This window comes from Anopheles marshallii, chromosome 2 (genome assembly GCF_943734725.1).
Source record: "Anopheles marshallii chromosome 2, idAnoMarsDA_429_01, whole genome shotgun sequence".
Taxonomy (NCBI): Eukaryota; Metazoa; Arthropoda; class Insecta; order Diptera; family Culicidae; genus Anopheles; species Anopheles marshallii.
This window is the reverse complement of record NC_071326.1, coordinates 2,132,655-2,153,093: the sequence shown is the minus strand read 5'-3', so window position 1 is coordinate 2,153,093 and position 20,439 is coordinate 2,132,655. Positions and strand designations below refer to the sequence as shown.

General features: G+C 40.1%; 1 protein-coding gene across 1 annotated transcript; it reads left to right on the top strand.

The window, feature by feature from the left end:
• The first annotated feature begins 431 nt into the window (after nt 1-431).
• On the top strand, nt 432-2,860 carry LOC128709460 (nucleolar protein 58). The gene is made up of 8 exons (XM_053804457.1): nt 432-476; nt 623-699; nt 968-1,405; nt 1,469-1,638; nt 1,715-1,945; nt 2,020-2,447; nt 2,515-2,586; nt 2,672-2,860. Exons 1-8 carry the CDS (start codon nt 432-434, stop codon nt 2,858-2,860), a joined length of 1,650 nt encoding a protein of 549 aa, XP_053660432.1.
• Nucleotides 2,861-20,439: the final 17,579 nt, after the last annotated feature.

Here is a 20,439-nt window from a genome sequence, read left to right as displayed (position 1 = left end):
GCTGTTGGTTACCCAATGTTGTGTTTTCTTCAACTGACAACTGACAAATGAGCTTCTGTTCTCGTGGGAAAAGAGGGAATAAAATGGTAGCATTGCTTAAAGGGGATTATTTCGGAAGGTTTAACATTTATAATATAACACATTTTTTATGATTTTCCTGCTTACTATAGAAAAAAAGGGATAACCATCTCCTCATCTTTCAGCAGATCTTCTTCATTCAGCAGAATCACGTTAGTTTACAACCGCTAGTCATAAACGAATACCGAAATGATGCTGTCAGATGCATGCGGCCTGCAGCTGTCAGACAGAGAGCACGTTGTTGAATTGGTTTGGTTTATCCAGGGTGAGCGCGTCGGAATCTGGCCTAAATCAGTAAATTTTAGCCGCATAATCATTTTAAAGCGTTGACGAGGGTTTAAAAGTATAGCATCATGTTTATACTTTACGAAACACCAGCAGGATATGCCATCTTCAAGGTAAATAATGCAGTTTAGTTCGTGAACCGGTCAAGGCTCTGAAGAAAGCATCATATGCTGGTATCAAAGCCATGTCGGATAGCTTATAGAGAACGTGTGTTGAGGTTATAATGGTTATGAAACATTTGTTTTCCGCTTTCGTTTAGCTGCTGGATGACAACAAATTTAAGGAGATCGACAATCTGTACCTGGAGTTCGAAACTCCAGAACAGGCGAACAAGATGTAAGTTGTCATTTCACCAAGCCGGTGAAGCTTTTACATACAGTCAGACGCAAAGTTCCATTCGACCATCTAAAGTAAATGGTGGAATTTTTAGTCGCGTCTAATATTAACGATAGCATGAATTATTCACATTATCATCCGCAAGCGAACAGATGCATAAATTTTGTCTTCATGCACATATTCTATTCCTTTTGAACTTTGGTTTATTACCATTAGAATTTAGTTAACCATTCATTACGTTAAATTTGTCTGCGAAATATATTTCCAGCGTTAAGTTGAAACATTTTGAAAAATTTGCCGATACAACGGAAGCTCTCTCGGCCGCTACTGCTGCTGTTGAGGGGAAACTATCGAAGTCGTTAAAGAAAGCACTCAAGAAGTTGGTGGTAGATGATGTACAGAACCAGCTGCTCGTTGCTGATGCCAAGCTTGGTAATGCGATCAAAGAAAAGCTTGCGTTACAGTGCGTTGCAAATACATCGGTGCAGGAACTGATGCGTTGCATTCGCTCACAATCGGAAAGCTTGCTGTCTGGGTTGCCGAAGAAGGAGATGACGGCCATGTCACTTGGTTTGGCCCATTCGCTTTCCCGATATAAGCTTAAGTTCTCACCGGACAAGATCGATACGATGATCGTGCAGGCTCAAAGTTTGTTGGACGATCTGGACAAGGAGCTGAACAACTACATGATGCGAGTGAGAGAATGGTAAGCAATCGCATCCACCGTTAGCAGTGGAACACTAGTTCACTTTATTTTCTTCGTCAAAAGGTACGGTTGGCATTTCCCAGAGTTGGGAAAGATTCTGACTGATAACGTAGCATACGTGAAGGTCATCAAATTGATCGGCATGAGGGACAACATTGCAGATACAGATTTGTCCGATATTTTAATGGACGAGCTTGAACAGAAGGTAAAGGAAGCGGCTGAAATTTCAATGGGTAAGTTTTTCTATACATCTTCTATTGTTCTGAGTAGACGTATAGAAAATATATGGGTTTTTAATATCCTCTACAGGTACGGAAATTTCGGAAGACGACATTACAAACATTCAAAGTCTTTGCGATGAGATCATCTCGATCAATGAATATCGTTCACATTTGAGCGACTATCTGAAGGCTCGCATGATGGCCATGGCACCTAATTTGACAGTCCTTGTCGGAGAAACCGTAGGCGCTAGATTGATTGCACACTCCGGGTCGTTGGTAAATTTGGCAAAATTTCCTGCCTCAACACTTCAAATTTTGGGTTAGTGAGAAGAAAGGTTTCTGTTATAAGAAGCAAGCATGTCATTTGAAACCTGTTTCATATCTGCTATATAGGTTCGGAAAAGGCTCTGTTCCGTGCGCTGAAGACAAAGAAAGATACACCGAAGTATGGTCTCATCTATCACGCCAGCATGGTCGGTTCAGCCAGTATCAAAAACAAGGGACGTATTTCTCGATCATTGGCTGCCAAAGCTTCACTGGCCACACGTGTGGACGCATTCGGTGATGATGTCACAATGCAGCTAGGTATTGACCATAGGGCGAAGCTAGAAACCCGACTCCGCATGCTGGAGGAAGGGAACAGTACAAGACTGTCCGGCGTGAAGGCGAAGGCAAAGCTGCAGAAATTCCACGCCGTCAGCGAGGTGAAAACATTCAAAGTCGCCACCGACAGTACGCTACCGTCGTCTTCTTCCAAGAAAGTAAAAGCAGATGATGAAGCTGCAAATGCACCTTCGCCGAAGAAGAAGAAAGTAGTACAGGTAATCATCATTTTCGAGAGGCTTACGTGGAGGGAAGATTAACTGGTCTTTTATCTTTTTTCGATAGGATGCTGATATGGAGCAAACTCCAGAGGTCGAAATGGGTGAAGGATCCGCTACGAAAAAGAAAAAGAAGAAGGTAAGGAATTGGTCTCTTTCATAATGAAATCATTGTGGATTTTCATAACATTTTTTTAATAATTTTAACTGGTCCTCACTCGTAGGAATCCGTCGTAGAGAAAGAACCCGAGCTGGGTGATGGTTCCGCGAAGAAGAAGAAGAAGAAGAGCAAGAGCGAATCGGAACAACCGGCTGATGAAAGTATGATAGCCGAAAGTGACGAAACGCCTGCGTCCGGAAAGAAGAATAAAAAATCGAAAGCAAAAAAAGCCACTGAAGAAGAGGATGAGTAAAACCAGATGTAGCGAAAATGGTTGGTAAGGTTTTAAAAGTTACGTAATAGTTATACATGTTTCTTCTATGGGTAATGTGGAAGAAGAGGTTGTAATCTTATTTTTCAGCCTTTTGTCTCTCCTTTACCAAATGGGTGTATGCGAAGGAAAGGCAATGCAGGGCAGTGCTACATTTTGTACATCATTTATTATTTTCCATCACACTCTTTAGAGTGTATGACCAAACCAACCGATTCGATCATGCCTGTCTGAATATCGTTGATTCTTTTGTAGGCAATATTTACTACCCTGACATGGGTCAAATGGATAAGTCACAGATTGCTAGAAAGAGTAGATATTAGGCAGGCCAATAGCTGAGTCTCAGTCAAGTTTTTAACTTACTTAACTCGCAGAATTTATTAAAATCTTTTATTTGGGATGTTTTTACCATTCAGGCGCTCTCGCTATTTACACTATTTACACTACAAACGTGGTGTAAAAGAGAACAGTTGCTAAGATTATCTTTAGAAGTAATTATAAATCTTCTGTACCGTTTAACATAATTGTAAAGTGGAATATTCATTTGAAAACAATATATAAATAGAATTGTATGCATTTTTTACCTTTTTGTTAATTTGGGTATTCAAAAAAGGGAATTACAGAGAAAAGCTTGAGAACAAACAAATAGCGATTGTTTTGAACATCGCTGTAAGAATAGCAGCCATCTCACCAATACTAAGACGACAATATGCAGGGGAAGTAAAAACTTGTCGTGGCAGCACATGCAGGGGAAATGGCGTGAGAATTTTAACGTAAGCTAAAGGCGAAAGGACGGCAGGAATAAGCGATTCCGCAAAGTTCATATGTCGTCATCCGCTGTCTAGATATCCGCGCGTTGTAATTCAAATGAGGCCATATGCCTACAAATTATGAGTAGGATTTTTCACCTGAAACACTTGTTCTAAAACAAGAAATAAAATAAAGAGCAAAATGAAAAAGGCACACAAAAATCGATAAATCGGAACCGTGCAAGGAACTAAATGAAAACGCATTTTCTCCTGGTGTTACCACCATTACCAATCATAATCCTGCTGGCGCTGAAAGTGGTTGATAGAGAGCACGATATTTTTTACTTCGTACCGTGTACTGATGGCGAAACTAGTAAATGGAACCCCGGCAGCAGTTGAAAAGTGACTGCAAATTAGTAACTAATCGTAACAGTGAAAGCGGTGGAATTGTTTTTTTTTATAGTACGTATGCGAAGCTGAAGAGGTGTACCTACTATTACTATCACTAATGTCAGTAATACAGTAGAACGTCGATTATCCGGGTGACTGCGGGCCATTAAACGATTTCCACCAATTATCAAATAAAATAAATTCAGCTTAGTGCGTGTAATATTTGAAGAAGATAATGAAAAGTCAACGATGATAATATAAGAAGTTATTTTTAATCGCTTCAATTGAACGTTAATGACTATGTTAATATTAAACAATTTCCAAGGAGTTTCACTCGATAAACTCTTTAAAGAAAACTCTCGATTCCCTTACGGGTATAACTGTTAATCGATAAAAAAAATCAAAACGATTTTACTAGTTGTCATTTTCGAGCTCACGGATAATCCACCCGCAAGTTAATCATGCGCCGGATAATCGATGTTCTACTGTAGTAATAACACCGACAATGACAAGAGAAGTTAGTCAGTGTCGACGAACGACGCATCTTCGACTGGCGGACGGGTGTGTGGTGGTAAGAATAAGAAGTTTCGACGACAGTGTAACGCTTCCCATGAAGAAACTCGTCTACTAAAAGGGAAACTTGGGTCACGAGTGGCGAATGGGTCGATTAAAAATTCAAGCAAATTTCATATCGAGGCGGTTCTGGTTGTGCGCGTAATTTCCCAGCTGAGTGATGCTTGTGAGCCTTATCGGTGCTAAGACACACGCGGCAAAATGATCGAACATTATCTGTGATGGAACAAAACATTCTTCCTCGCCCGATGCACACGATTTATCCCCGGAGGTGTCATGAGGCGAGGACGGAAAGGAGGTGCAATTGGAGGGGGCTACACGGCGACGGTGTAGCTACTCTTTACTGCCCGGTATTGGGGGTGAGTAAGGAATTAACTAGCTGCAAGCGAGAAGACATGATGTGATAAACATTTGGTTTGATTATTATTTACTACGGTGTCTGTATTCTGTCTTTCAGTGTTTTTTGTTATATTTTTTGTCGACAAGGTCAAACTTATTAATTTTTTTGTAAATTTTGCATATATAGTAATGCTAATTAGGTTGAAAAAGATTATCTAATTAGTTGTTTTTTAGAAGTAAAAAAAATCTTTTGTTTACGCATTACAGTCCTATTTCGCATAGGATTCTGAAGATCCAAAAATGGAAGAAAATCAAAACATTAAGCACTGGCTTGGCGCAGCTTGGCTTTAATTTTGGTAACAAATTTCACCTGGACACGCGAAAGACACGGAAGCTTTCAGAATTTTTGGCTTTTTTTAGCCTCCTTAGATGTTTTTTTTTTGTGTCAGAGTACATACGCACTGCACAGCAGTTCAAGAACGCAAAAGACACGTGTTACTCTCATGTGCCCACATGATCACCGACGAGATGCATAGGTTAGGTTTGTTGATTTTGTTTTTTCCTTTTTTGGTGAATGAAAGGACGAGATTTTCCGAGTATGGTAGGTGGCGCATCTTCTGGGCATCCACATGTTTATATAGAGGAGAGGCGCTGGGAATGTGGAAAAAAGACCAAACTATCATCTAAAGCATATCGGGTGTCGGGTGTCATCAACCGTTTAACCGCAAGCGGCAACCTTCCTGTGCATGAAATATGAAAATTTACGATGGTGAAAAACGGTTTCTCTCTAGTCTGTGTTAGCGCTTTGAAGGTGTAGTTTTGTTTTTATTTTTGTTTGTTTTGCACAGTTAAAGATGCAGTCTGTTATAGCTTTATTTTGCTTCTGGATTCTTTTACTCTTTACATGAAGTTTATTCCATAATTTTCCTGTATTTGATGTTTTCGTTGAAAATACGTCTTTTGTTCATATTTACCTTTATAAGTTTACTGTGATTAGTTGTTTTTTTTGGTCAATTTATTTTAAATCTCACCTTTTTAAATGTGTAGTTCATGTGTTGTGTGCAAAATTGTCACATTTGTCAAAAATCTTATTTTTTGTTATAATTTTATTTACATTACACTGTTAGTTTTTTTTACGTTTAACGCCTTAGGTTGTTAGGTTAGATTTTTTTTAGGTTATGCGTACTTCCGAAAAGATATGTAAAAGTGACGGATAAACTTACCTAGAATCATTTTGCTTCAAAATCCATTGTGTGGAATCAGTCGAAATCAAGCAGTTTTAGTGTTAAACATAAATTGAACTAAGTATTACGTTCATCAAAAAAATTAAGCATTTTCTTATCTTGCTCCAAAATTCCAAAAATCCTGTTCAACATAATGTAATAAAACGGTCAAAAGATCCATGCGACTATTGTTATTTGAGATGGTATTTAATTTACCATGAAGATCAACCCCTTATTCTCGAAAGTATCTCATTTCCTTTCGGATAACGGAGTCTTTTCGGCTGGTTGGCAGCCATCACACACCGGACAGATCCCGTCGGCATTTGTTCCACTAAACGGTCCAATGGAATATTTCTCCTCTACGGGATGAGTATAAAGTCCTTCCCCGACTAGAATGGGCAAAGGCCAAACTCGTCGGAACGGAACTCCTTTCATGGAAAACCATCGGCATCGAACGTTCAGTAAACGTATTCAGCCGGTGACCTGTGATGTCGGTTGCAAGGGTTCCTTCCAGCACCTTGTTCGGCTATCGTGAAGTGGAAGGGTTGTGTGTGACTCGTGCTCGTGGAGTAAAGGTGGGGGGCTGGATACCCCCTCCCTCCCCTTCCGCTAGCACCACTACCGTTCTTACGGCTTTCGGATCCAATTTTCATTCGCTCGCTTCATTTTCAACAGTGAGCGGCAGTTTTTTTTTTGCGAACACCACCCAATTCGTTGTTGTGTCCCTTCGCCGTTTCGCAATAGTTGAGGATCCCATAATGGCCCAACGCTATGTACGTGTTTGTGTATCTGTCTGACGGCAAAGGCATGGATAGATTTCACGATTTTATTTTTCATTAGCATAAGATTTGAAATATGCATTCCGACCAATCATTTTGTCATCTCATTTCATTTCCACTACTACGTCCCATCCCCTAGCTCGGATTGCTTCTCGACCTCCAGGAGAAGGTTGGTTGGTTGTGTGCAGGACGGGTTGTGCCATTGATATTGTGATGTGAAGCGAAATCGAACAGATTTTCCACGTCCCCACAAAGCTGCCTCCTTCCTAGCCTGCACGCTAGATTTGTACCGTTTTATTTGTCCCGCGCGACGTGGTTCGTTCCTGTCCTGCTTTCAGGAGGAATTTCCTGGCTTCCGTTTTCTGGCCAGGAGTTAGCAAAACGGCGAATGTTTGACGGTTTCGTTTTGCGCGATCGAAAACGCGCGCCGGGCATGTGGATGTGCTGAAGCGCGACAAACAAAAAACCGGGTTAGCTGGCGCCATCGCGCTCGAACTGACCGATGAACGTGAAAAGCTCTCGGGATTCCGGACGTAGAAAAAGAGTGCGGAGCAGGTTGGAGGGGCGAGACAGGTTGTGCGGCCGTATCCTTTCGTGTGGCGCATGCGTACACAGAGCAATCACGCCGTGACCAAACCCCTTCCCTACTCTCTCACTCTTACACCCTAGTTCGTATTGGTTTATTCGCTTGAACAGCCTTTTTGTTTCATCGCTGGCTCTTTGTTCTCTCTTTCATCGTTCTGCTATCCTTATCACTTAGCCAAAGTCGCATATGGTTAGAGCAGTACGGCTACAGAGCCTTCACACGAATCTCGATCCTTTCTGGCAACGCCTACTTATAAATATTTCCTGCACACAATACAAAAGGGCAATAAGGATATTTCCACCCTGTTTTGCATGTGGAAAATCAGGTGGAAAATAAAACCTCACATAGCAGGAGGTTCTCGTTAGGTTTGCTTCTTTCATTGTTGATGTTTTTGCCGCTACCGTACAAAGATATCTCTCACTTTCACACATTGTTTGGAGGAAGGCGGGAAGAGATGTGGGGGAAAACTAGTATTCTCAACCATCCTTTTCGAAGGAATTGTATGGTATCCATACCATTAGCACTATTCTTTTACTGTTTTAGATCCACGTTTAATTCCAAAATGTTGAAGCTTTCAATCCACATCCAAGTTGTCATGTTCTATTGTTGTCCCGAAGTTAGGGTGGGGTGGGTGGGATGAAAGGGTTTTGTTACTGGTACGGAGAGTTGCAATATATTTTTAGAAGTGTATTTCGTCCTTTTCCAACGTACAGTCCCCACCTCCCTCTTACCCTCACCCAAACGAAACGACAGGAGGAAATAGTTTTCTCCCACTCTTTCTCTCTCTTTCACTCTCGCTTCATTTCACAACGAGTGTGTGTGTGTGTGCTTTCCCGCCGACCGTTTTTCCGACCAATCGTTCGGTTCAATTCTTCACCCCCTAGCCCATTTAGAAAATCGACCCGGCCTCTTCCGTACGTCCCTTCTCCTGCTCCCTCGAGGGCTCCTTTCACATTAACTGTTTGTTCGTTGTGTTTTGTTCTGCCGTCTGGTGGTGCTGTGTGAATGTCCTGCCGGGGTTTTTCTCGTCCGATTTTGTTCCTCCCTTCCCTTACTCTTCTCCTCGTGTGCCTGACGTTGTGTTTGTTGTGTACGAGGCTACTGCTGCGGTACGCCTCATACAAACGCGGAAAATTACATTCAGTTGCAACAATCGTGTTATCGGGTTTGGTTTGGAAGTTTTCGGGGGATTCCTTGTTGTCGTCGCACGGATTTCACCTGTCGCCACACGGGACGTGTGTGTGTGTGTGTGTGGATGTGTGCGTGTGTGTGAATGTTTTCCTTCGTCCTACAGCTTGACCATCTCGAAAGACACGAACAGCACCGTGAGATGTGTTACACATTGTACGTAAACTACAACATCGGATCGTCCTAGCTTAAACGTGAAGAAAGGGGGGCATTGTCAACTATGGCCGTTGCTTAGTTTTGTTGACAGGCCAATCCTTCGAACGAAATTAGTGTCGGAATTTAGAGGTATGAAATTTTATCTCCTGCTCCTGTGATCACGTCATACGTTTTCGCTTCGATTTTGATATTCGAGAGGTGTTCATTTGAATTTGTTTGGTGAAATTAAATCGATCCAGTGATAATGAAACAGGTACGTGTGTCAGCAACCGAATCTACAAGTGTATCCGTGTTTATTATCTGAATCAAATTATTTCTGACACCATAACGTTGTTTAAGCTGAAAGTAAACCGAATAGACTTGGATGGATCAAGAAATCTGTCCGAAATCGAAGCAATCACTGTATCTAGTCTGACAGGTGTGTCAAACGGTGATTGTTGCGACGAGTGCAGTAAAAAAAGAAGAAGAAAGGACTACGTTGAACGATTCCTACAAATGATTTGCATACTCGAACGCACGGACTACAATCAGTGGGGCTGCTGGTGCGCGTGCGTATCCTTCTATTGTAGTACAGGCGTTCTTTCACTCATGCCTTCCTGTCCTCCCTCGCATGCTTGTCATGGAATAAAGGTGTATTAGTGTTCAGCGCAACAGAAACAGGGCTACTCGATCGATCGATGCCATCTCGAGCCTGACGTTTGGCGCGGATCGGATTTGACGTTTCCGAGGGACGATAGTATTGTTGTGGACAGCATTTCATTTAAATTTCACCTCGAAAGCAATCCGACGCATAATACAATAGTGTAGGAAGGTTATTCGGTGCCGTCGCGTGCAATGTGTATTATTCCCGCTGAGAAGCGATGGTTTGATGGATTATCAAAGGATTCAACGCTGTATTTGCTTTCGATTCAGTATTTAAGTGATGCCCGAAGGCAAAAATTTTGCTTTTGTTTATATCGACCACAACCAGTGTTTAAGTGAGTGAAAGTAGTGTTTATAATGTTAATAGAATAATAAGCGCTATAACAGGACTTTTCGAATGACAATGCTTGCAGCCAATAACGATCTTCAACAACAACTGGAACAGTTTAATCATCAATGAATTGTTTAAATTTTAATTAGTTTGTTGATACAACAAACTGTGTCTTGGTGACGAGCTCGTTATTTGACTTTTGTGAAAAACTAATTAACTATGGATTGCTATATGGTCTTCATATCGCCAGCAGTGATAACGTAGATAAATCTTAAAATACTATCGGCAAAATAATACTTCTCAATCAGTCTAATTCAACAACAACTCCATTTTAGTCATGATTTTTTCTTTATTAGCATTGTTCTTGTAGAAATTTGTCAATTGTTTTTAGCTGTTGTAACGTTTGTATGATTAATTTATTTTTTCTACTTTTGGTACGACTGGTTTTATAACAAACTAAAAATCCTTTTTCATCTGCTTCAACTTGTATAACTTTTCTATCTATTAAGCTGTTCCAATTGTACTTTACACTAAAATGTGTGTTTTGAACTGGCTGTTTGCAGTTTTTATAATTAGATGCTTTGAACCAGTTTAACTTTGTCGCGTCTCGTTAGAATAATTTACTGCCAATCTGTTTATAAAACATTTTGTCCGATCGATTAAAGATAACAAGTGAAACAGAAGTATCGATGTTAAATAAATGTATCAAGTTTTTTTTGTACCATCAAAAAACCTCATGTTGGTAAATGTATTTACTTTGTTCGTGTGCGCACAAATTACTTTAAATAAACACACGTGGCTGGTAAAAGTGAGCAGGCATGGTCAACACAAACGGAGCAAATGCGTGTGTGTTTTTGGTGATAAGAGTAAATGTGTTTATTTATTGATCAGTATCAAACATCATGTTTCAACACTTAACTTGCTTATTACAATTTAATTGATCAACACAATTAGTCAAATCTAAAATGCTTAGCAGTGGTTTTTACATATTTTTTCTTATTTTTCAATGAAGTCGATTGTGAAAATGTTTGTTTTTGAAAATGTCATTGGGGGGCCCGATGTGGTGTATTTGTAGCGGCGTCGGTCTTCACACGACAGGACCGGTTCCAATACCTTTGTACGAGATAATTTAATCTGCTATACAACCAACAACGTTGTATGATGATAAATAGCAAATACAAAAAGTTAAACTGAATATGTTTGCCAACAAGTTGGAATAAGATGGATGCTTGGAACTTTAACACGGCCGGTTCCAGCATACCACACACTGAACACAGGACTGACTATTCAGCTTTGGGTTAATAAATTCAAAGAAATCCAAAAATGGCAAATCTAGACCTCTCGATAATGAAGATGAAAATATTTTATCCGCTTATTTGTGTCGAAAGAAAGTGATTAAAACATTTAAATTCTTCACCAAACAAAAGATGATCAGTAAACTCATAACTAAAAGCTGCTGGTTTATAGAAATAGTTATTTATTTTCTAATGTTTCGAGCTTGTCTTCAATTTTTCTTGGACGATTCATGCTCATAACAGACATCTAGTGTATATGGCAGACGTGCGTGTTATTTTCTTTTATGCAAGATCATTTAAACATTTATCTAACCCACCTAAGTCAAAGCAGAAAACGCCTATCTGGGGTAAATGAATGATGGTGGGTGGTCATCACGTTGCATGAGGTTGATGCATGGTTTAAACCGCAAAACCCTCAATAAATGCTCACTGAATGATGAATGAATGATACATGTTTAATAAATGCTGCCAATCGTTGTGTAGGTCTGGCAACAGGTTTAGTAGAATAAATTCAGGGTTAGTCTGTCAATGGTAAATTGTGGGTTTTTGTTTTTAATTTTATTCCTTGTTCTAAACAATATTTTTTTGTGCTTTTCTTCATTTACGCTGGTATTGACCATAATTTAATCAGCTCGGAGTAACGTGGCGCATGTCGTTAGATGAATGGATATATCTAAATGCATTTTTTTAAGTATAGTAAGCGCAGGGCTTATTCATACTATCACGCATAAGGTAATGTAATCATACAATAACTAGATTTATTTTGATCGAAACAAATCGTTTTAACATTGGGTTTATCATTCATTTATACAATGGTTATAATTCAAATTGATTCAAATGAATTGATTATTTATTAACTTATTTATCATTACCTATTGCTGTACTTAATATTTATATATTACATTTTTGAATCAGTTCATTGACATTTATTACATCCCATTGATTTATTTTTCATTAAGACAACTTTTTGCTGAATTGACAGTCCCATTTAGGTTATAGTGGTTACAAATATTGAAATATATAACGCAATATATTTTTCTTTGGACCATACGAACTAATGGTCGTCGTAATGGCACAAATTAGGAATTAAATTCTCGTCCATTGCAATGGCTTTGACAAACAGTCATGAAATTGTTCAATTAAACTATTTTATTCTTAATTTACGACTAACCGTGTGCTAGAATGAGCTCATATAACAACCGCTTGAGACCTCATCAGTTTATTCGAAAAGTAGAAAAAATAAACATTATGACAACGATCTCAGGATTATTAGGATTAAGTTGAGTTAGGATTATCCACAGCAATTAGGAACACACCTAACATGGAGCTCTCCTTAAGTCTGCAAAGCGGAAGAAAGTTTATTGTTCTTAAACTATGCCTAAATACTTAACTTCAAATTACAAGGAACCTCAGAGCAGTTGTTGGTGGAGTTCTTCATGACTGGATGATTCTGTTTTTATTTACGGTGATCAGCATCACTGATGCTATTCCACCGGGCCATCCTGTTGATTAGACATTCCAGTTCAGTGTATTTCATCCAAAATCAGACATGATTTTGAGTTGTTCCGATCACACAATCAAGAATAGCACACATTCAAGATTATTGACAACAAATTTTTCATGGGTATTGTAATCATAGTTTACACACACGGTATCACTCAGTATTGGCTATTGGCTATTGGCACAGTATCACTCAGTATCAGTATTGGCTCAGATCGAATCTTTAACATGCTTATGTTGTCGGCAATCACAGTTAGCCGTATTTCTTGTATTATAAATTAGAAAACAATAATCCTTATTGGGATAAAGTTATAAAAAAATAGAAAAAAACATAGTTTATCCTGTTTGATCCTGTTAACTCTCCATGAAAGGTCCTCATCTTCCATGGAACTATTCTCATATATTTTGTGCACATTTTGCCGAATCAATAAATTTGTCATGGTTCTATTAATTTGATTGTGTTATGCCGATTCCCGTACAGTGTGTGCATGTGTGTGTGGACATCGAAATGCAAACAACACGAGATGCGTGGTAGCGATCGTAAAAAGATGGCACCAGCTCATAATTAATACGACCAGGTTTTCCGTGTCGCTACGCCAAAACGAGCGACATTCCATTTCCGATTCACGATTTCCGTTTCGCTCGCTTGATTTACACGCTGCTTCACGCTAACCCCTCGGTTTGCTCCTCAGCTCCCTGTGCTTTGCCTTAAATCCCTTTCATTGTCAGTGTGTATGTGGCCAGCTTCAGCAAGTGGAAAACGACGAATGTGTCAGCATGTCGGTGTATCCTATGTGCGTTCCGAGCAGACGCATGCGCATCTGCCCTTAATACCTCTTCATGCTCCAACAATGGGTTTACGGATACTTACGTTTACGGGAAGGACAGTGCTTAAAGTCCCACTTCCTCCGCAGTACCGTACGTGATGATCAATATTCTCTCGCCTCCATCCACATATGCCTTGTGAGCAAATAATTACCATTGCCTAAAATGCATCATTTTCTCGCTTATTTGCATGTGTTGTGTAGTGAAGCATTTCGTACACAAAGCGAAATCCTTTCAATCTCCCATTTCCTATGGGATGAAGCTTGTACTTAATTGTGTATGTGTGTATTGGTGAGCCCGATTGGATAGGAACACATGTCGATGGAATAGTAAGGCACCAACGAACCCGTCAGGAAAGTCAATAGAAAATGGAGTATGTACGAGAACTCAGACACAGTGCTGCTGTGGGGAGTATTCGGATGAGTTAGGCTTAGGCTTTGTAAAGTTGTAACAGCCACTCCGGTATTTTTACGGTCCTGGCAGTGCCCCGCTGCGGTGCCAGGTACTACGGTAGGGGAATGGTGATTATTGCGAACGGTTGTCCAATCATAAACCTGTGCTGTACCGTAGCTAGTCGTCCGTTTATTACTAGAACCGCTACTTAGGAAAGTTCACCCCATAAAAAGACACTCCTACCATTGCCACCAATCCCCTACGTCATATTAACATGGCCAACATTATCGATCGCATAAGGCTCGAAGGCTCGAGTGCTCGAATGTCTTGATATAGCTGTCTAATATTGCTGCAAACTTCCTTTTGTGGTTTGGTAATGCCAGTTAAAACGTACAATTTGATTCCGTTCCAAATGCAATTGGCAGGGCAGGATAGTATATGGTTCTGTTGTGTTGGTTTGAAATTTCCATTTATCATAATAAATTGTCATTCATGTCCGAACGACTGCAACTCGTTTGACAATGGTTGACGTTTCGAGCGTGCCGAAGTAATTTCTAGGCCGGTCTTCTAATTAAGTCAAGTGTATTGGAGCGCAATACTTTTAAGTTGATTAGTGTTGAGGGCTACAGCCACTAACAGCCATAGGGCGTCACTAATTGCTTGTAATGCTTATTACAATACATAAAATTGTCAATCATAACTTTGGCCGATTGATTAAATTACACGGATCGTGCCAATTGCTCAGTAAATAGGAATTGAATGTTGGTTGTTAAATAATTATTGACACAAGGTTGTTTTTGCTAATCTGCTTTTATTATTATTGCTTTATTTAGTTAAAATTAAATGCAGAGTTTTCATATTTCAAATAAAAATAAAATTATATGAAACAAAAATGTAAATTGACCTTTCCGTTCTCACGGAATTAAAAAAAAAAGTCAAGGTCCGTTTAGGTCTACCACAAGGGCAGAGGAAGCTAGGTAAATGCTAGATACTGCCCGCCAGATAGGCCGGAGTATTGGACGGCACTTGGCTGTGATCCGAATAAGTAAGTAAGTGGGTAAGATGAGAATTCTTGTCTGTATTCTTGAGCTTTTGCAAGGTGAAACTTACTCTATGTGAAGTATTCTCTAATCACACGTTTACAAAGCTTTCTGACATGTACAATATTACATTTGATAAAGATTTGTCAGTTTGATCAAGAAACAGAATCTGAGTAGAGATTTTCAACTACCTCATCACATTTCATTTCAACTTGCAAAGATACCAGAAAACCAGTACAATTTTGACAATTCCCGCATTATATTCTAACGATGGCCCAAATCACTCCATTCTTGGTTATCGACATGGCTTTTAGCCAAAGGAAAAAATTGTTTAAATAAGAAACGAGACTTACACGTATCGCAAGAGCTTGCTTAAGACCTTAGAAAGATATGAAAATAAATTTACACCAAGCAGAATTTTACACCAACATAAAATTACTAAAAATGGTGTGGTCCGGTGGTGGTGCACCGGTCTTTACACGACAGGACCAAGGGAAAATCCCATCAAGAGCCGGTCTCCCGGTAGTTAGGACTGACTAGCCGGCTACGCGGTAAAATAAGCCTATACCGCTTGGCCGTTCTAGAGAGAAAATTAAATAAATAAAATTGCTTAAAAATAGCCTTCCTCCAAAACTCTTACACAATTCCAACAAGCGGATATCCCAATCAGCGTCAGGCAAGAAGCTGTGGGTTAAAATTTTAAACACCAAAACTTCTGTACTGATTTCTTAGCAATCGTGTATAACCTCACTTGAACCGTTGTACGATGTATGTGTGCCACGGTTTTTACTTTAAAGGTGGAATCAGTGACTCTCTATACGGCGCTGAATATTTAATCCTAAACGCTTTTGCTTCACGTGCTCCATTGCGCCTGTTTTGAAAACGGTGACTTAAAGCACAGCCGAAAAAAAAACAGTGTGGGCTTGGGTCTCGAGCACGACGACGGGGGTCTCCGAACCGCATGGGAGGAAAAACAAAAATATGGAAGGAAAATGGCAAAGTCGGTAGAATAGGCAGGATAGGCAAAACGGCGGACACAACGACGAGGACGACGAAGACGACACCGCCGATGATGACAAAGACGACATCAGGGCGCTAGATTTTTGTGTTTTTTTGCGCGATAATTTATGCATTTCTGAACGCGCCAAGCGGTGGGCCGCTTACATCTACTCATTTATACATACGCGCGGAAACCGGTCCCGATCCGGTCCGGTCGGGATAGGTGTGGACCCGGTTGGGGACAAAATCACGTCCCTTTTCGACGACACCGGGGGACGCGAAAGGTCCTCGTACCGTTTTTCTCCTTCTGTTTGCTATCCCTTCACAATCGTACTTTGTTCTCGTTTTGTGATGCTTTTAAATTTGCCATCTCTCCAAATGTTTTATGTGTGTATGTACAATTGGTCCATTGGCGCAAAGCTGGTGGAAAAGGGTTTGGTGGAAAAACATGGAATTTGAAGCTTACGTAACCGATTGAACATTTCGCTAATGAGCTAATATTTGCGAGTGGTTTTTGCTGTAACTGTGTGCTTGTTTTTTTTTTCTTTATTTGCTTGCTAACGGGCACCATTTTTCGATACAAAAAATGGGGTGATTCTCCATTTCTGTGATTGCGATGTGCGAGACGTGTGTGTGGATGTGACGGGATGTGCCCCTTCGACCTGTGCGTTTGATGTTAGCATCGAGTGCAAAAATGAACTAATTTCGAATGACAGGTAATATTGGACGCTAGAACGAGGAAAAACTGCAACCCAAACACACCCTCGATCGCTTTACTGATCAAACAACGAGTATGGCCAAATACAGTTACGGAAAGTACTCGGTTGATTGGTGTGTACTATGGGGCGTAAGTTTCCGGAAGATCCATCACGCGACACGCAAACCATAATTACTTCCACTCGGTTAGACTGCATCAGTTTATTGAATATTGATTAACAATTGTCAACACTGTGAGGGAGCTTCGGTTATTTTACGGCGTTTCCGTGTTACCATCGTTTAACGTTCTAATTGAGGAAACTTATTTTTTCTTAACGGATTCAATTGATTTTAATTCCAATCTTCAAAACATTTCTCAGAGTTCTTCGTTTTAAAGAATGAATTCATTCATGATAGGCAATATGTTAGACCTGCCAGAAAATTTCTCCCAACAGAATATAACTTTTCTTTATGCAATAATCTTCATTTTTTTAGAAATCGACATCGGGATCTTATCTTATATTTCAAACACCTACGAATACAAGCAATTTAACTGAAACATCGACATGAAATTCGATCAAAAGACTCTGCTCAATAGCATGGAATTTCCAAATAAAATGAATCAGTAGGAAATTGGAGGCCTATTCGGAGTGAAATGCTTGACAAATGCTTTAAGAAATCATCAACAAATCGAATGCATGCAAAATATCGTTTTTACCATCCCTTCAAGTTTAGCAACTCGGTTAAGTAGTTCATCGACAAGGCAGATAATCTTGACAAATAAGGCTTGAGTATGTGGTTTCCCTGTTTGCATCGGACTGTATGTATAAAACTATTGAAGTGCTTAAAATGTTTTGAACATCTTTGGAAACAAACAATTAAGAAAAAAACAAACAATTCCACTCGGCAATAACACAATCGTGCACAAACCCCCGTAAGAGATTTGGCTGTAAGAAAGCGCTACGATGCGGGAAGAAATTTATAGCCACACGTGTACCGAATGTACCACAAACCATAAACATATTTCAAACGGTGCAATGGTTATTTCTTCCCGGTATGCTGACACCGAGAAGGTGGAATTGTAAGATGATAAATGCATTCTGGTCGGTGGCCAACATACAGCCGCGCTATTGCAAGGGGCTACCAACCAATCGGGGGCGATGTTGTAGCAATGTTGGGGAAACGAAACCCGAAAAAAGCTCTACAAGGAGCAAGAGGCCAACAAATGTATGAAATGGAGAGCAGAAGAAAACTCTTTCAGTAGCGTGTAAAAAAGCATAGCTGGCTCTTGGCAGCATCGCGGGATTGTTCTGTAACGATTTTTATGGTTGCTATACCGCCACGAGCGTAACATAATTGGCTGCCATAAAAGTGAAAAACAATGCAATGGAAACGGACGTTCCGTACCGTATGCATTTGATTCTCTTTCCCCTCAGCAACGTATTCTGCGCTGGTGTCGTGGGCGAGAGCGGCTTTAAGATTGATAATAGAAAAGAGAAATTTATTGCAAATAGTATTTATGAGCTATAAAATCCGATTTTTTTATAGCGATATGCTACCTTTACAATAAATCAGACTACTGATAAGTTTTTATATTTTATGGAACTGAAGGAAAATCAAATTATGACAATATATTTTCTGTGTTAGATCTCCTATTGGAAATAGAGTTCGATCGCACAGCAACGTACGTAGCTATCAGTGTGTATCATTGATCATCGCATCAAATATCACAACCAAGAGACAATACGTGTCCTTTATAAAACATCCTCAGTGGTTCTCCGCCGCTCGCGCAATGATTGATTATGCACAAGAGCGCACAACTGAGCAGGGTTAGAAGAATACACGGCACGGCATACATAGTTCGGATCGGTATACCAATGGTACGACATGAAACATTACGCACAAGGCGCTTTCATCAGCAGAATTCCGTTTCATCTTGGCGGTTTTCGGCAACTGTTTAGGCAATGCGAAACGATACATACCGCGTGAACTTTACGGATTCTGGTTCGATTCATATGTGCTTGTTTTGTTGGAGTCTAGTTCTAACATTTTAGACAGAACGCCCGAAACCTTTAGCCGAAATTTATCGAACGGGGATAACGCGTGATGCAGATATAAAATATACAGCACACAGCACAGGAATCGACAGAACAAACGGTATACGCATCTGTGCTTCGGGGCTTTTTGGTCCGAGCTCGTTTACCGTGGGGGTATCACATTGCAAGTTTGGCTCTTTGTTGCAGTTTTTTAACAGAGGTGATGCTTTAAAATTCATACGGTTCGACTGTACCTGGGTAGCGAATGTCGAGCCAGTCCAAGTTGATATCGCTTGAAAATAGTAAACGCGAAGTTCGAAATGACATCATTCAATCAGAATTATAAAAATGTGATTTTTTTTTATTAAATCAGCGTTTTAAAGGTATGTACAAACAGAGCAGATATAGAATACAAAAAAAAACTAGCCCATCTCATTGACGTCAATTCATAAGTAGTGCTCTGACAGTTCTCTTCATCTAGCCTATTTTATACTTTAGTTGTTGCTATTCTTACGAGTCTGACAGACTTGCACGTGATTAAACGAAATCCATTAGAATGTAGAGTTTCCCCCTAGCTGAGTTATAGTCTGCGGCTTTGAAGTTGTTAAGGAGATGGCACAAGGCATCAAGATCCGCCGCCTAGTGAAGAATCAATTTACATACATTGAATGTCGAGTAGCGGCATTTCGTTTTTCGATCAATCTTTTTATAGTTAAAACAACCGCGTACATTCACAAAGACTCGTTGGTTGTTTTCTAGTTCAAAACATTGTTACATTTTTCTAACAATCGATAGCAATGTTGAACAATCTCAATCTACCAATCCACTGTTGGTACATGATCACTATCGAATCGTTCCTCATTAGTGAATAATTTTCTTTTCAAGCTGTCTAAGGTGTCGAGGCCCTTTCCGCCCTTCACAAGGGAACGACCATTGTACAAAAACACGAAGAAACACGAAGGACGAACTAAATTGTAAGCAAACTTTACCAATATCAATACAAGCGATACATAAAAAAAAACTCACACTCAAAGCATTGTTGCTTTGGAGGATGTTGTTTACAGCAGGCGTCGGTAACTGGTTCAACCGAAAATGACCACCATGGCATGGTTAATATAATCATGACCCCTAATCAAAAGCATCAATAATTAATCTGTTTGGTCGTCGTTGTTGTTGTTGTTGAGTGCGAAACCAAGCGTAGATAAAACAGAAACAAGCAACAACAGCAAACGGCCACAAATCTAAGCGAAAACCACGAGTGGTTGTCGTGGTGCGCGAGTTACCCGGTGTTATGGCATCTGTATCGAAACGGTTGCTGCTCACTGCCACTGGTTGTAGCATCCTGTACGCGAAACTTTCAACACAGTGATTGAGAAACCAGCTGTATACAGAATACCCGAAAGAGAAGGGTTCTCGATGCGTGTTTTTTGCGTGATCATGTACCATGTTTGCGTGATGCGAATGTTAAACTCTGATGAAACAGTGAGCAGCTTTGTAAAGGAAAACTGCACAAAAATGCACTCAGCCAGATCTGCTCTCCTGCTCTAGTGGCTACGCTATTCAATTTGCATTGGTAGGGATAGAATTACTGGAAACGTGTGCATGATGCAACTTGCTTATGAAGGACTCACAAACTTGAAAGTACACTACAATGGACGGTTCACAATCGGTTGGATATGGGTATCGAACCCATGCCATGTGGTTTTATCACATACATGCATGGGCTTCTACTGGTGGCACTAAATTATCCTAACGATGTGCCGCGAAAAAAACGCAATTAACTTACTCGCATTCCGCTCGGATTGGAAAAAAAGGTGGCAC

What these genes read in the sequence shown, in the direction of transcription:
- LOC128709460 (XM_053804457.1), top strand. Translation starts at nt 432, where the DNA reads ATGTTTATACTTTACGAAACACCAGCAGGATATGCCATCTTCAAG. An exon ending in AGCGGCTGAAATTTCAATGG is followed by an intron (nt 1,639 to 1,714) that starts GTAAGTTTTTCT and finishes TATCCTCTACAG; the next exon opens with GTACGGAAATTTCGGAAGAC. An exon ending in CTCAACACTTCAAATTTTGG is followed by an intron (nt 1,946 to 2,019) that starts GTTAGTGAGAAG and finishes TCTGCTATATAG; the next exon opens with GTTCGGAAAAGGCTCTGTTC.